This window comes from Simochromis diagramma, unplaced genomic scaffold (genome assembly GCF_900408965.1).
Source record: "Simochromis diagramma unplaced genomic scaffold, fSimDia1.1 OVJJ01000604.1, whole genome shotgun sequence".
NCBI lineage: Eukaryota > Metazoa > Chordata > Actinopteri > Cichliformes > Cichlidae > Simochromis > Simochromis diagramma.
The window spans coordinates 3,262,625-3,279,808 of record NW_024387416.1 but is presented as its reverse complement, the minus strand read 5'-3'; the positions used below and the strand labels follow the sequence as shown (position 1 = coordinate 3,279,808).

General features: G+C 42.2%; 1 protein-coding gene across 13 annotated transcripts in view; it reads left to right on the top strand.

The window, feature by feature from the left end:
• The window catches only part of LOC120721844 (collagen alpha-1(XXV) chain), a 152,714-nt gene that overhangs the window by 104,479 nt on the left and 31,051 nt on the right, over positions 1 to 17,184 (top strand). For 10 of the 13 annotated variants that reach the window (XM_040012505.1, XM_040012501.1, XM_040012497.1 and 7 more), the window contains exons 7-13: positions 4,677 to 4,748; positions 5,403 to 5,519; positions 6,611 to 6,646; positions 12,818 to 12,844; positions 14,087 to 14,131; positions 16,099 to 16,143; positions 16,994 to 17,020. In XM_040012505.1, coding sequence (XP_039868439.1) covers positions 4,677 to 4,748; positions 5,403 to 5,519; positions 6,611 to 6,646; positions 12,818 to 12,844; positions 14,087 to 14,131; positions 16,099 to 16,143; positions 16,994 to 17,020 — 369 coding nt within the window. Of the gene's footprint in view, positions 1 to 3,666; positions 3,727 to 4,676; positions 4,749 to 5,402; positions 5,520 to 6,610; positions 6,647 to 12,817; positions 12,845 to 14,086; positions 14,132 to 16,098; positions 16,144 to 16,993; positions 17,021 to 17,184 lie in introns of all 13 variants that reach the window. The other 3 variants (XM_040012498.1, XM_040012507.1, XM_040012504.1) reach the window with 3 other exon arrangements.

Here is a 17,184-nt window from a genome sequence, read left to right as displayed (position 1 = left end):
GTGTCCCGTATGCACCAGTTTGGCAAATTCCCTTCAAATATAAACAGATTTAAACTTAAAATAACTTTTTTTTTGGTGTGTTTTCTTGTAACATCAGGGGATCAGTTTAGAGTCTGATCCTCTGTGACCAAAGACGGTAAGAGATTCGCCATGTGTCCGAGAGAATTCCCTCACAGATGCCTACTTCCTCTGCCTGTTTCACGCATATCACAGTCAGCCATTTGTCTGCCCTGAAGGTCAAAGGTCATCTCCAAACATCAGAGGTTAACCAAGCAGCAAATAATAAATCGGCCAGCTTTAACAAACAAATACACAGCCAGCTCTGGAACTCCACTTTTAAAATACAATTAACAGGAGTTAGTAGCTATGTATATCACCGAGAAAGGTGTGTGGTCCTTTTGAGAGATGGCACCAGCTACAGCTGTCAAGCAAAGGTTGAACAATTCCTGGGTTCACTGAAGGGGGGAAAAAAAATCTGAAAAATTCCCAATAAACTGCCCAAATGTGACCGATGTGCAATATTCTTCCAAAATAAAGAGGCCACGATTATATAATTTCCAGGATTTGACTTTTTAGTCATGAACAAAGGATTATTTTCAGCGTATTTGTGCATGAAATCAAAAAAGCCTTCAAATGAATTTCGCTCGAGATAAATTCGATGTATCCGATTGATGCCAAATCTGAGGCTTCAGATGAATGTGTTATTACACACTTAAATGTATTAAAGCCATCTGTGTACAGAGCTGGTAATTCACTCCATATATAGATATTCAGAAAATGCCACAGCCTGTAGTCGCTCGGGATGATTTGTGTGTTTGGTGTGGTTGAGGAGATGCTGGATCTGGCCAGCGTCCTATAAATGAGGATGCCTGTTGGCCTCGTATACGGCTTATTGTTTACTACAGATCCCAGTCACCTCGCTGCAGGCAAATACATGGAAACAAAGCTCCTTACCAAATAACCAACATCCGTTTCGGTTTAGCAAAGCAAAACAAGGCAGTCTGCGAATGGTTAGGATTCTCTGTCAACCACCATGTCATTATCATTCTCACATATTGACATCAGCTTGGAGGCAAGAGTAAGAGTTTACCCACACCTAGCCAAGCTTCTCTGCCTCTTAACCTCCTGCACAGAAAGCCTGAATTGTGTTTTAGACATGGTTGTTGTCAGAATGGCCACCACTTTCTCTTCGTTTGTCCCCTGCTGGCGTCTGAGAATGACCGTACGGTTTAAATTCACGACTCTAGAGACATCCCAGAAAGCAGTCGCATGTGCCAGCCTGCACACGAACTACACTACATTTCATGCCTTGACTTTTTATATTCTCTATTCCCACTGATCATAATCCAGTGCTTGCTTTCCCTCTTTGTCCTCGAGACATTTGAAGTTGTAAATAACATTTGAGGTTGTAAATAACTTGAAAAATACTTGCGCTTCAATTCCAGTTATGCACAGCGTGGCTATTGTATACAGTGTAAGAGTATCCACTGCTGTGCTCGGCTGCAGGCCTGAATTAAATTAGCCTGCCTTGAAACCCATATTCTTAATGAGCCATGCTTTTTGAATTATCTTTAGAAATCCAGAGGGACGGCACAAAAGCCATGTTTGGATAGGACAGATTTTATCTTAAACTTGAATATATATAAAGATTGATCCTTTGCAGGCCATGTTTATGCTACTCTGCCAGTCTTTAAGATATGTTTTCATCATTTCATTCAGGCTGGTTATTTCTGACAGAGCAAACCTGCAAGATAAGGATAAACAAGTGAATATGCAGCGATTGTGCAACCAGTGTGTGGTCATCTTTTGGTGCCATTTTATAGTTTTATTATTAAAGAAAAATGTATTTATATCAGCACCACACTCCTTTCAGTTACCCCTTCTAAGACCTCTCAGGGTTTCACCGTTTGCACAGCAGTTTTAGTTTACAGTGATACACCAGTTCACCTTGTACAAGTTGATTTTTTTAAGTAGGGCTTCCATGTCACACAATGCATAAGAAAGGCAGGCTTTCATTTTTTAACTAACAACTGCTACAATCTCAAATGAGGCATATTGATCAAGAACTGGTTAAAACTACTGACTCCAGCATGTTATTATCCAGCTGACTTAGTATGAAAAAGAGAAACATTTTTAAAAATTGGGCTTAAATACATACTTAATCTCTGCCTATATAATATCATAGCTAGGCTAGAAGTCCCCTAATATAGCAATCCTCTCTTTAGCATTTAGCTGCTTTAAACATAAAAATAATTGTTCATGGCTTCTTGACATATGAACTTTCTCATATTTCAAAACCTATGTTTTCCATTTGAGTAATAGGAGATCAAAGTCTTTAAGGAAGAACAGGATCCGATGTGTGTGGCAAATGCTACATTTTGGCTAATGCTTGTTTTTTTGGTAACATCTCCCAAGTGCAATAAAGGACTTGAAATATCATAGAAACAATTGGGACATCCAACAATCTAGTTGTACAGTGTAAACTGTAAGCAACAGCTGCAATGCTGCAAATTTACGTGGGTAGTTATATACATTCAGTCAAAGAATAAATAAACAATTAAAGCAAACTTAGTTTAAAGCTAGGTTTTTTAGCCAGTTAGCCAGACATGCTAACAATTCTAGTTCATGTCAGTTCATTGGTTCAGCCCATGCCCTGGTGAATTTAGGTGTTAAATCAACTTTCGAAGTTGATAGCATTATAGTACTGTAACATTGATAGCATCATTTAGCTAACTAGCATTTCTGGCATCAGCTAGCAAGGGCAGCAACATTTCAGTGTCTAGTCAACTAGACGCGCGCCTGCCTAGTTTATGACACTTTGAGTGTAAAAGATGATCTGCTGCAGTTTGATAGGCATGTAATAAAATGCAATGAAATAAAAATGTGTCAGCCTATTGATATACCCATCAATGTGATTAAATTTAATGGGCTGCATTTATTTGACTGTAGCATTTGGACAACCATGTTTAGCTGACAAAATGTCAGCGTTTCTGGATTCAGATAAAAGCTCTTCTTTGCAGCTGTAAACCATTGTCATCTTTTAACAAGGAGAAAGCCCGATGTTTTCTTCTTCCCTCCAGTTTTTATGTTTGGATCACATCTGTCATGAAGTTTGTTGACAAGGGAGTTGGAAACCATTTGACTGAATTTCCATCAAACATCTTGAGTGTCTCTGTGTTCCCTGAAGCTAAACGAACAATGACACTTCTCAATTTACCAGCCTGTTATAGCTCAAAGTGTATTGTATGAATATTATTTCAACAAACGTATAATTGGAAGAAAACAAGAGGAAATGGTTACTTGTGCCATTGCAGCCCACACAGGATGATCCCAGTGCCATTGAACACACAGTTTTATTGAGGAAAGTAAACTTGGACTGTATCAAACTTAGCTGTTTAAAATAAAATACCTGGTCTTGTTTAACTTTGAATTTAAATGTCTGGTCCTCAGAAGTCTTTGTTTGACAGTTAACTTTGATGTTGGCTTTTTACGGCTGTTAAAAACTCATATATACATGTCAAAGAATTCCACATATTATATTTCAAACATTTATGAGGCTAGTTAGAAGCAGGATGCTTGTCTCCTTCCTTCTTCAACTGTTTTTGTTCACCCAGTGTTTGAATATCATGCGTGTGTTGTGCGATGTTCTGCTATTTGTCCCTTCAGGGATTGCCTGGTCTCCCTACGCTGGCTGCTTTGCACAGCAATCAGATCCTGACTGTCAAGGTTTGTCGGTGGTGCTGCTGCCTCGCTGCTCAGTCCGACCCCTCTGCAGCACACACTGGAAGTAAATTGTTGGCTGCCTTTCTCAAGGAGTGATGATAGAGTGCACGCAGGAAAAGTGCAATCTAATTAATCACAGCAGGTCAACCATTAGCCTCTTCTCAACACTTCTGCTACTAGTCTTTTCGCTCAAGAGGTTTGTTCTCCAGTCGACATGCTAGGCAGGTCAAGTGAATGCGTTGGCCTGTTACAACCTGGTAATATGCAGGTGACTAAACAGGCAACATCCTGAACACAGAGATGGTTTGGCTTGTGTCCATTGATGCTAAAATGAATTGAAGGAACTCCCAGAGGAATACTCAGTGATGAAGCAAAGTGGCATTTTTTTTCTTAAAGCTCAAGTTCATGGTTCACCACAAATCCTCCGATCCTCTAGCACGGCCTTGGGGATTGTTTCAGTGCCAAATACCAATGGACGCAAGCAGAATCAGACATGTGCTGGAAAAAGATTAGAAATTAACCTCAACCCAAAGGTTTGACCTCGCTGGTTTCAGTGTGTGCAGCTCTCAGGGTCTGACTTAGCAGCAGGCACGACGATGATGATGACGGCACTTTCACAGTGGAGGAGTGATTCCCATTTTTCCAGGGGACTGTGAACTCGCTGTGGCGCGCTCGCACCCCAGAGGTGATAATTATGGGCCCTGGCTCCAAAAAATAAGCCCAGACTTCCTCAGCAAACCACCTCGGTGCTGGAAAAGTGTGGATTTCTCCCACCACCCCATCTGTGAAGGTGCTGGACCGGAGTTCATGAACACAGGCCTTTCTAACAGAATCTGTTTCTTTTTGCATTTGCCTTCCTCCTCCTCCTTCTTCTTCCTCCTCTGGGACTTCATCCTTCTTCAACCTTCTCTCACCTCTGACCTACGACCTCTTGACCTCACACACCTGCTCAGATGGTCTTCCCTAAGATCAATCATGGCTTTCTTTCCGCTGACCAGCAGCTCATAAAGCGACGGCTCATTAAGGTAGTGGGTGTGTCCTCACTCTCTCTGTCCACCGTGCCAAGTCTCACCAAATCACTTCTCTTTGGCCACTTTGCATGCAAGCCTTCAGACAGATCTGTCATAAGCACTCATTCTCCTTCTGTTATTGTTAAAGGAAAATATGGAAACTTCATTTTAAAAAAAGCTTTTATTAAGGTAAAATGAATTACTGTCCTGGCACCACTCAAAGGTTTTTCCCTGCAACTTAGGTTGCAGAATATTTTCATAGAATTTCTTATAATGCAGTATCATAATGGACCACACATTTTCAGTATATTTCCCCTGATTATTGTAGCTCTATACTTGTCAACTTCAAATGGGACTTCTTTGTTTTTTTGGAGTCGTTACCTAAAGCACCGTCCTTACTCAACTCATTATGGCCCTGTAGGATTGCATGCATTTTAAAGGATTAATATTTCAGCTACAAATCATTACGTTGCAGCTCCTCCTAACTTAAGTTGTATGCTAGCTCCAAAAAGCTCATTCGTCATGTTATAAATGGAGGCAGCCCATCGCCACCCACAAGAACATTCCACGACTCTCTCTTAATTATCATTTCACTGTAGTGGCTCCAGTCTCAGCAGTCCAAAAATAACACACCATAATGATTCTTTAATGTGTTATTTCGCCACACAGGGAGATCAGGGGCAAGCAGGGCCACCTGGGCCCCCGGGGCCACCGGGCCCTCCTGGACCGAGGGGGCCTCCAGGAGACACTGGCAAGGATGGGCCCAGAGGTGTGCCTGGTCTACCGGTGAGTACTGATTGTTGCTTGGCATTTGAGAACGTTTGATACAACTAGTTTTTTTTCTACTCTATGTATCATTAAAATTTGTTTGGATCAGCAAAATTCTGTCAGCGTATCCTGTAATAAATACTCTGTCATTTCCAGTAAGTTTTAAACAAGTTCAGCTCTGTTTGTGCTTCTATTCAGTATGATTTTGACTCGTTGCTGGGAGGGTTTATTCCAACGAAAACCTTTCTAATAAATACTAGACAAGCTACATTACAATTCATCGCCCTCACGTCTATATAACTAAACATGAATAGGCTCCCAGGAGAAGGTTTTACTGTATAGATTTACATTCACGTGGTTGTTTTTCATTACCACGTAACATTTTCCATGTTCTTAAGCCTGTCATTGGCATCACGCTAATTTATGTGAACTCTGCCTGTGAGAGAAAGAAGAAACAGAAAAGGCCTGTCAATTATGTTGAGCTATAAAACCTTCTGAGGGATCCAGATCTTTATTGTCTTGGCAGAGATCACAGTAGGAGTGCGAAAATATTAAGTGTTGTTTATCTGGTTCTTTCCAAGTTTTTAAGATGATTTGCAATTCTTCCAGTGGCAGTAGTTGTTGCGTTTTCCCAAGAAATTGGTTTTCTTTTGCGAGGCCGCTTTATTGCTCTTGTGATTTAGGTCTCCTTTCATGAATAGCTCAGGAGGAGCGTCGCAAAAATTGTCCCGCAAAGACGTACCAATCAAATATGTACAAACATCGCTTTGGCATGTTCCTACAGTTCTCTGCTACACCACGAACTGTTGGAACATCGGTGCGATAGACATGAACCAAAAGTCAAAACAAGAACAAGGTTTCTGGAAACATACAGTGCAGGGTGCAGGTGGCACAGCTGGATAAGTGCCTCTCAGCCTACTTGGTGTATGGGCACAATGGCAAGCTCCTCTTTCAGCCTGGCTGCTATGCACCATATATTGGCTATTTGATACTATAATAGAAGGAATTTGAACGTAATATGGAGAAAAGCAGCATTTTAAACGCAAGACTTGTTTTAGGTAAGATTATAACACGCTCTGCTTCCATTAACGATTTTATGTTTCTTACAGGGTGATCCAGGACAGCCTGGGGAAACGGGACCCCTGGTGAGTCCAAACTTTGTTTCGAACATCCCCTTCTGTGGCTGCCCTGACACGCTAATTAACAACGTAGCCTTGCAGAATTGTTTAACAAAATGTAGGCGATACGAGTCCAGGGTTTTTCTGGGTAGTTTGACATTTTGAGAAATGGACATATTAAGACTTAGATGAAAAGAATGATCGCTTGCGTGACTTTTCATAAATATGAAATTATTGCTAGCAGTCACTTAGCTTAGCGTGAAGATTGCAAATGGAGCAGGACTGCCAGATTTGGCCTCTCCAAATGTGAGGAAATTGGCCTGAAAAATGCTTTAATGCTCACTAATTGACATGTTATAGACATTCTGAGTTAAATGCATGCAGAAGTCGGAGTGTACAGGGGAGTCCTGTGTGTATATTTCCTTCCTGGAATTATCTAAATGGATGGAGACTCTTTTCTCTGGTTTTCCAGTTAAGCCAGACCCCAAGTTGAATTAGTGTCTTATTTATGATATTATGTGCAGAACTGTCAATGCCAAGGTAATTTTCCAAAAGTTCTCAAGCTTTGGACGGGCTGATATATTTTATGTATTTATTTAATTATAAACTTAAGTTTTCATTTTATGTTTTTTTATCCGTTGTACTCAAAAGGCTGGAAAAGCCTTTTCTTTTTGTGTCAATTTCTACTGAAAACATCAAAACTATGAAAAAAAAAGAAGAAATTATGTAGCAAGTAGGTTTAATCAGAGCCAAATATGCTTCATATGTAAGACTTCTCAAAGCGGGCTCTGTTGTTCTAACTTCTAATGGCACCATTTGATTGGCAGTGTATATATTTTTCGTGAGATATTTGTGAGATGGTTCATCGATATGACAGCGAATGACACGTTTTATGCTAACTTGTTAAGAAAAAGTTTGTTTTCCCTCACAAACCCTTTGTGCCGCATGGACGAGTCGCTGCTCCAGTTGATGGCAACTGGATACCACTTGCGGTGTTCAGCAAATAAAGCACTTGATTAAAGTTTCCTCATAAAAGCTACAACGAATAGGTCAAACCAAATTCCAGGGAGAGCAAGGATGGAAAACGTGATACAAAAAACACTCGATGTCACATCAGTGGATGCGGGGAGTGAAGGGAAGTGAAGCTGACAGAAGAGGTATTATCAAGTGCTTTCATCTCTGACTCCAGCTCCCCTTGACCTTTTCCCCTGTGGAAAAATTTGGTGGGCTGGGGAGAAATGGACAGAGGAAATAATTGAGGCTAGAGCGAAAAAGACGCATTAGGTAAAGGATCCAAAGGTGCTAATCAATCGTAGACGACTTAATGGGCGATCCTCTAAAGTAAAGTTCCCTCCCTCTTTCTGCTTTTTAAGTTACCGTTGCTTTTGTTGGCTTCGTGTTTTATCCCACTTTGGGCGGGTAGCTGTGTAAGCAGCAACGTTCGGTTTGAAAATCCACTCTGTGATGAATGTACACTTTGCGATGGATGTTCCCAGGTGCGCTCACATAAGCCTAGTGTTTACACAACCTCCGATGACCAATGAACAGAGACTCTCAACCCGTCTGAACGTGAATTAAGGACTGCTTACTGTAACTGCTGAAATGAAGCATCCTCTTTCACAAGTATATACACAGCGTGACACTAATGTACTTTTAACAAGGAGTAAAGTCATCGCCCTATAAAGCAGCGTGAGATGAGCATGTCCCACCAGTTGTAAAAACATGTGACAGCACAGTTACTGCGTTTGCGGCCTGTGATTTCATGCAACGACAATGTTTGCTGCTCCCTGGTAAAAAAGAGCAAAGATAAGATACTGGATTAAAGAGAAGAGTTTCTGTAGCTGATAAACCTCTGGAGAAGAAATAAAAAGACATTTTCCCATCTAAGAGAAGAAAAAAAAAATCCCGCCAGTCCCCGCCCTTGGTTGGCCTGTGCAAATCAATATGAATTAGATGCATAAGCAACAAGTCTCCACTTTGTGCAGCCAGCTGAAAGAATAATCTGTGATTGGCACATCTCGATCTCCACAAGTGAGCCGGAGGCAGGGGATTCTGAGGTCACCGCTCGACCGACTTTTGCTTCTTTTGCAGCGCTCTCGGCGCTAGCGCCCACTTGACACAGCTCGGAGTTTTTTTTAATGTAGATGCTATTGTTAAAGGGGCAAAAGTAGATTCCAGAGTTTTCCAGCAGCCTTCCAGGACATGTGGTGCTGGTTAGAAGGATTAAGCTCTTGTGGAGAAACAAGGAGGAGGTGGTGGGGGGGAGGTGGAAAGAAGAAGAACAAGAAGAAGAAGAAAAGGAAATATTTTCAGGACTAAGTTCAAAATCATCAGCGCCATGAGGTCTCTCTGTGGTAAATTAAGGGGGTCTTCAGCTCTCCAAAGGTGGCTTGCAGCCCCACACTCAGCATTCATCTGGAGCTCAGCTTGTTCAGAACAAAAAGTCCAAATATGTTCCATCCAAAGCTGAGAGAAGCCTCTTCCATCTGCTTTTTGGTGTAATTTCCAATTATGCAGCAGACTTTCACTGATCCCCTTTTGCATCCTATTCATTCCAAAGCTACCCACAATGCACCAGTAGCTCACCTTGGACAATGAAAGAAAAAAAACTCCACAGGCATGAATGTAGGGACACATTCGCGCCTCAAAAGCCTGTTCAATGAAGACATACCTCTGATATTTTATTGACCTTGACTGAGTTTTCCTTTGCTGTAAAGCCAAACATGAGGAGCAAAGATGTGAGCGAATAGCTTATGACATGGTCGGGGAAATCAAACAATGTTGTGGGAAATGTGGACAAAACCATTTTAGTGGAACAAATCTGTTTGTTCTTAAAGGCAAATTCCTATTTTTACAGCCTTGGGTCTTATTATGTTGTTAAAACAAAGCACACCTACACTCGGGGGTTTTGTCTGGCATGCGGTTTCGTCCCACGGTGCGAAGTCATGTACGTGAGGTTAATTACAGATTCTAAATTGGCCATAGGTGAGGATGTGAATGGCTGTTTGTCTCTCCCTGTTAGCCCTGTGATGTACTGGCAACTTCTCCATGTGTACCCTGCCCCTCGCCCAGTGGCAGCTGGGGATAGGCCCCACCCTGTATGGTTAAGTAGTTAAGGAAATGGATGGATGGATTGATAAATGAGCCCGCAGACAGGACCATAGCCAGAATGTTTAAAATGCTGAGGTCACTGGATCACATTTACCTGCGGGGACTACAGCTGGAATGTAGCTAGTAACAAAATCCATTACAAAGCCTCTCTTTTCTTCTCTTTGACCCGACTACCACGTAAAGCATATAACTTTAAATCAAAGTGCAGATGTTTCGTGAAAATAACGGACATTTTAATCAAATCCTGTGAATCTTCTGTAAGCTACACGTGTGGCTTACAAAACTCATCCATACTACAAGGTGTGTAATTGTTGTGGAGATATTACAGATCAGAGCCAGCATGAAAATGTGACATCTGTAATATATGTATATAATCTAAAATCACCTGAATGTCAGTGAGCATCTGCCCACATAGCAGGCACATTCAGGCGTAATTGGAAATTATGGCTCAGTTACGGCACTCCAAGTATACTGTGGGGTCAGACGTGGCCCTGAAGATACGAGCTACATTTGACATGAGTGCACCAAATGTGGCCCAAATGTCACAGCACATCTGACATCTGGCCCCTCTATTGTGTCCGCCTGTGGCTGAGCTGAAGCAGCCATTCTCACCATGAATCAACATTATCAGTACAGGCCAAAAGAGACCTATACACAACTGTTAATACGGGCCATGTTTGGGCAATACATCCAGTGTTATCTGAGCCTAGATCCTCTAAATAGACAAAGAAGTGGCCTTCACATCCCCACTGATAGCTAAGGCCACATCCATACTGTAGTTTAGAAAGCAGTCTGCTATCAGATGTCTTTAAAACAGCCTAATCTCAGCGCAGGCATGACAGGTGAAGGTTTGAATGGTTTAACTTAAGCCATTCTGCATTATTGCCTTACCAGGCTACAGTGCTTTTGTTTATAGTGGCAGGAGCAATAAAGAGTGATTGAAAACTCTTAGAAAATGTTATGTGAACAGTTTGAATAAAGCACGCCTCCGCAATAAGCACATATAGCTACAACTTAAGGCAAAAAAAAGAAAAAAAATACATTTGTTTAAAAGTTTAAATAGTTTATAATAGTTGAAAACTCACAGTATAATGGACACAAAAGCCTTGAACAGAACAAGCTTGAATGTGGAGCCTTTCTGTTCTATGATCAGACGAATATTTTTTATGTGAATGCCACACATTCTGGAAGTCCTTCAACTTTCAAAGGTTCAAGTGCTGCTGATTGAGTGTGGGAATTGACCTGGGAATGGCTTCATTGTTCGCAACGTCCGAATCATGAATGAAAGTACCAAACATTCAGCGCATTGTATTTGTGCTCGGATGCTCGACTTCAATAGGCAGCCTGTTGATATTGCACATTTGTGGAATTTCTTTCCTTTATGAATGCTAAATGAGGCAGCTAAGCCGCTACATGCTGAACATCTGCTATCGTGATGAACACTTTCAGATGGAATAATAATCCTTTTTCACAAAGATCTTTGGATTGTTCTTCCCTTTTCATTTTTCACCAAAGTCAGGATCCAGGGTTGAGAACCAAAGAGCCAAGACTTCCTTAAGCGCTCTTGACTTTCTTTAAAAAAAACAAACAAAAAAACTCCTTTTCAGCAGTAGCTTCTGAGTGTTCTCAGATGTAGCCAAGCTAATTAGCGCTCAGGCGAGCGGCACATGCTCTCACATACCTAGTGGGTCATAAAGATGTTTACTAAACCCTACTGAGGACAGCTAACAAAGGCTTTTAAAGGCAAATGGGAGGAAAACCTTTTTCTTGGTTGGCTAGGATAATGAAAGTTGTTCATTGAGGTTTTTGCTGTAAGTGCACAAGGAATGCACCATAAATGAGCTGCAACTGTGTGGGCCATTTCTGAAAATGTGAGAACTTGTTGCTACAGGGATTTTAACGGGCCAATTTTGGGGAAAAATGGAAATTGGGAGAGGGAAGTTTTGAGGTACAGTTACTTGGTGATAGCCCGTTTTAACAACAAATACTAAAACCGATCCAACAATCAGCTTATTCGCAGAATTTAATCGCCGTGAAGTCACAAGTAGGCCGACATCAAACCGGGCTTCTTCTTCAGGCAAATTTGCACTGACAGTCTTAACTTTTCGACCCGAACGTGTCCTCGTTGGCTTCTTTTTAACACTCACACGAACGTTTTACACACATCAGGGGACCGTATCTTGAGCTTTGCCAGTTATACATCGACGTGAGCAAAGCGAGGAAAAGTTGCTGCTGTAGAGAGCCTGCGGGGCACAAGGTCTGCCTGGCCTTGGCTCAGCTGCGAGCGACGAGCCAAATGGCCGAAAGTGTGAAAGAAGCCGGCCAACGTGAGGTGTCATAACAGCCAGGCGTAAAGGTGTTGATGAACTGCCGCGCTGGTGCGATAGCTCAAAAGTCTTTGAGAAACAAGGAAGGAGCTAACTTTCACCCAGGCTTCCCAGTTTCTTCACGATGCGGTCGTGTTGTTTTAGGCAACTTCCAGCGGAGGAGGCCGACAGCCCAACGCGGCCTCCAGTTTCACTGCAGTAAACAGCAGGTTGTAAATAGAAACTGTCCTCCCAGACACATCGATCCATGATTTAAATCTGCCTTAGAGATGAGGCGCCTTTTTTCCCCCCGTTGGCTAACTTGTTAGCTTTGCAAAGCTTTCCAGATATTGGCCCATTTAGGTAATGAACCTCTCTATGTGTTGGACCGTAGACTCGGAATGTAGCGCGGCCAAACGAGACAAGTTTTTACAGTCACTAAAACGAGTAAAGACAGATCAACATAAAAGATAAAACCATAAAAGCTTTTGTTATTCATGAGCTTATTAAAGATTCCTGTTTATGGGTCACTTCAGCGAAAAGAAGGCAGGGAGTGAGCGCGTTTTCATTCTTTGCTGGAGAATAAAACAAGGGATTGATTGTGATTCGGGTTCTTCCTGAAGGGTGTGTGCGCGCTGCATGAAATCCTACCACAAGCTCTGCCAGTCTCTCTGCTCTGACCATGTTGGCTCTGGTAATTGTATTATTTCATCTCACATGAACTATTTTTGCTGCGTTTCTCCTGCACTCAATCTCTCTCCGTCTCTCTTCTCATTTATAGGGACCTGAGGGGCCGCAAGGGCCGAAGGTAAGTTACAGAAAATCATTTCTTTCTTCTTGCTGGCATTTCTTGCTTCTCTTAAAGAAAACTAAATGAGATTCGCTGACTTGGTTGTGACATAAAAGTACAAAGGAAACTTTTTTTTTTGTCCCTCTGTTGAATTCTGATCTAAACCAAACTGTTTTTCATTTCATAGCAGCTTTCGTTGCACAAACGGTTGTAAACGTGTTGTTTGATGAGTATGTTTACCTGCATATTAGCGACAGACACTGCGCAGTCATGGTGAATAAACAGGAGAAGTGGGGAAAAAAGGGTGACAGAGAAGGAGAGAGATGGAGAACAGAGAGCCTGGAGCTAAGTGCTGTGATACAGGCTGCGGGTCCCTGGTGGCGCTGATGTGAGGAACAGATGTAAGCTATATCCAGCCATCAGGTAGCTGCCAGTGTTTGTTCAGTGTAACCCAATCAGACACTTCCTGTCTGCACTGTCATCTGTCGGCAAGGCCTCCCGTCGGCGTGGGAGAGGGAGTGTGTGTGTGTGGAGGGGTCAATGATGACACACCACAGTGTTAATGACTCATAAGCCAGGCCCGGAGGCTACTCAATTAGATCTGCTGCCAGTGGAGCGCTGTGTTTAGTAGAGGGGCCGCGTCGAGGGTTATTCAAGTTTCATCAGCTGATTCGGTGCCAACGCATGACGAAAAAGTCCAGCGTGAACGGTTTTCAACCCTCGACACGATGCTTTCCTGCGACTGTATCTCACATCTCTCAAACATCTCTGATACATCTTTAAATACGACCGGTAACTGTAAATGACTTTTATTATGAAAGCGGTGCAAAAAGCCAACATAAGCAAACCGCAAAGAACAGAGAGCGGGCGTTCATTAAAACACGCTTGGCCCTCAGAGTCTAAACCAACTTTTACTAAGCTGACGCAGTAGATGCGGTAAAATCTCGAGTACATCTGCTGTGCGAAACATTTCTTTATTTCACAGGGCAGTACATTTTCAGTTTGAAGTGCAGCAGGAGTGTCCTCAGTCTTGCCTTCTGGCTGTATTGTCCATAACAGAGCAGATGATAAAATATGACATGCAGTATTTATGCTGGTCTGGCGCAGTAACATCAGAGCACGCCCCGATCAGCGGCAGACAGAACGGATACGCCGCCGGTGTTTATTTACAACCGTTGAGCCGGCCGTGACGGTACGAGCAGCGAGATGGTCGAATGTAATGATGCAAAAAACCCAACAAACTTTGCTTTTATTTCCCAGGGTTCACTCGGGCCTCCTGGCATTCCCGGTGTTGATGGACTGAAGGTGAGCAAACTCATTTACACTGAATTCTTGTAAAGCTCTACACTTCTGGGCTTTTAACTAGTTCTTGCTGACTTGCTGTTGTTTTTATTAGTGAATGTACTTTTCCAAGAGGAAAAAAAACACCACTACTAGGCAGCATTATTGTCCCTCAAGACTTTTTATGTGTCCCTAAAATAAAAATATGCACACAAAGTTCAGAGAACCAACATCCATCTGTGCACCTGATAGTATTTTATCATGAAAAGGCTCACTTGAGCATTAATCTTTCGTTAATCTTTCTCCCCATGTGTTTTAGTTTTTTATATCAGAAAAAAAAAAAAGTTCTGACAGTTTCAAACCACTATTTCGTTTTGGGAGAAAACCCGTGGGCTTCTTCTTCAAGCCTTAACCACAAAGTACCGTTCTGGCTGCCTCTGAATCTGTTCACACACTCGGCTCATGTCTGCTATTCATTCTCGGAGCGGATAAAGAAGACGCAGTGCAGGTGTTTCACAATGGGCGGAGGGAAGGAGAAAAAAAAGATGGAAAAGCATATTTATTCCAGAACAAACGATGGTATGAGTGAAGAGAATGAATGGGGAGGCAGTTTGAGGGTTGCATCGCTCTAATCTCAAACATGCACTTACAAAGAAAGGAGAGGCACGTATGGCTGTAATAGGAACCAGAGTGAAGAAGTTTCATTTTAAAGTAAAATCCATGCTAACTCTGGCTACAGTGGAGGCTGAAAGCTTAATTCTGTTTCCAAAATGAAAGGAGTGAGGTTTTGTAGCAGCCATGAAATAGATCTCCAATGCTGTGCAGTGCAGTTATAAAGCAGAACCTGTTATGGTATGTAAGTCTCACTCTTGCAGAAAGTTTGACTCAAAAGCAGTTAAAGCTGCTCAGGCGGCAGTGGCGGGTCCACTCGCAGAGACACGGTATTGATTTGACATGGATATCCCACCAGAATCACTAATGCCACCTTATCAAGCCAACCTTTGGAGTTCCTAATCAGACTCTATCATCATTATGTCAATAGGGTGTCATTGTTATGTCAATGACTTCCATATGCGGCTGACGAATGATCTGAGGCTTCGGCGTTTATGACGAACATCACCACGAGTGTGTAGCTGCAGGGACACGCCCAGCGCGGATCAGACACGCCGAGTTTCCCATGAGCATGAAGCATTTTGGGGAACAGTGAAAATAGCATTAAGATATTGAAAAATGACATCCAGTAACACAGTTTTCCTTCGAATATGGCCAGTACCGAGCTGCCCGGTGACATGTATTTTAATCCAAGTAATGCACTGCGTTATTTTTCCACTCTGGCTACATTAATCAGCTTCATCTGGTTAAAGCTGTCTGTCTGGGCTGAGGAATAGCTACTGCTCCTCTGAAAGGGTAATGACGTGGTATGTTTGCAAAGGTCAGGAGGTTAATTGTTTCTGGCAGCAGATGGACAGAGGTTGGTTTTTCAGCTAGGGAGCCGCGGAGACAAGGGATCGAGGCTAACGGCAAACTGGCATCCGTCAGACGGGCTTGGCTTTTCTTCTTCTGCACATACACAGAACCAAACCAGATAATTAAGCTTTTAATCAGCTTGTTTATCCTCTCGTCTTTCACATTCACTTTGCGGTTTCAATATTTGATACATGTGAACTTTTGGGGAATGTTATAGAATTCATAGTGCTGTAGCTGTACATTTACGCTCCTTACAGCAGTTCTGTCAGTGTAGCTGTATCTCACCTGTCTCGTGCTGCATTACCAACTATCCTGCAAAAGCCCTTTGCACCATACACTCACTCTTGTGTCTGAGTCAATTGTTATCTCAATTTTAAGAAGAAAAATATGCATTTTCTTTTGTTTTGTTGGCTTTTTGTGGGGTGGGGAGTGTAGGGGTCATATCTCCTGACCTTGAATCTTTAGTCGAACTGCTTACGCAGCACACTGAGTCAGTCACTGTGTGTATCTTGTGCTGTCCGTAGGGGGATGTTGGCATCCCAGGACTGGACGGTGTTCCAGGAGCCAAGGTCGGGGTGCACGCATATTCTGTGTGCTCATATTCTTGTGAAGTCATAGCAGTCGCTTTTTTCCCCCTTTTTTTGGGTTAACCCTCTGAGGTCAGAGTCATGTTATCCCACCCTGCACTTTGTGAGAGCAGCAGCAACCATTGCCAGCAAACTTTGCAATATCAAACTAAAACAAAATCCTGAATCCCAAATATCTGTTGAGATGATCTAAAATATAAGACTCAATGTGAACACTTTTGCTGATATATGGATTATTTTACATAGCTTAACAATATCATTATCACATCAGAAACCTTCCATGTAACTGCACTGTTAGTATATAGTTCACACTTTTAATACAAACTGAAACAGAGACTCCGTGAGGCTGCGTCTTGCTGCAGGGCCATCTTAATTCAGTCATGTGATTTGGAGATGTCCCTTGACCCCAGAGGGTTAAAGTCATTTGCAATACTTCCCTTATCCTCTCACAGAAGCATCTCCCCCTTTCAGTCATTTTTCATCTTACCTTTTGACCATCAGCCGTTTTGTTTCCTTTGTGATTTCTTTTTCATGGTTTTGAAAAACATGCATATACATGTATTCGTCTTTGATGTAACAGAAAATATATATATCCTCCATGAAGACTTTAATGCATGGTATAAAAATATGTTCCAATGATAATGCAAGAACGATTTTAAATTTAAAAAACAAAAAAGTTCATGTCAGGGTCTGTCTGGGGAAAAAAGCAGTCATAACATTTATAATCAAATATGAATTTAACCCCAGATACGATCTGACCCTGAGTGTGTGCAATAACCCCCCCAAACCCTCATTTTTTCTATCTCTGCTGCTCTGCTTTCCTTCCTAACAGGGTGAAATGGGAGAACGAGGTGAAAAGGTAAGGCGCTAATTTGGATCTTCGGACATTATTGCTAGCGTCATTCTGTTATCTCATCACCACGACTGCAGCTCTGCCTTTACATCTCCCAGCTCCAGCTAGTTTTTTTTTTTTTTTTTTTGAAGTTGCCTCCCTTCTGTAACTTAGCCACCAGTGAGTCAGTG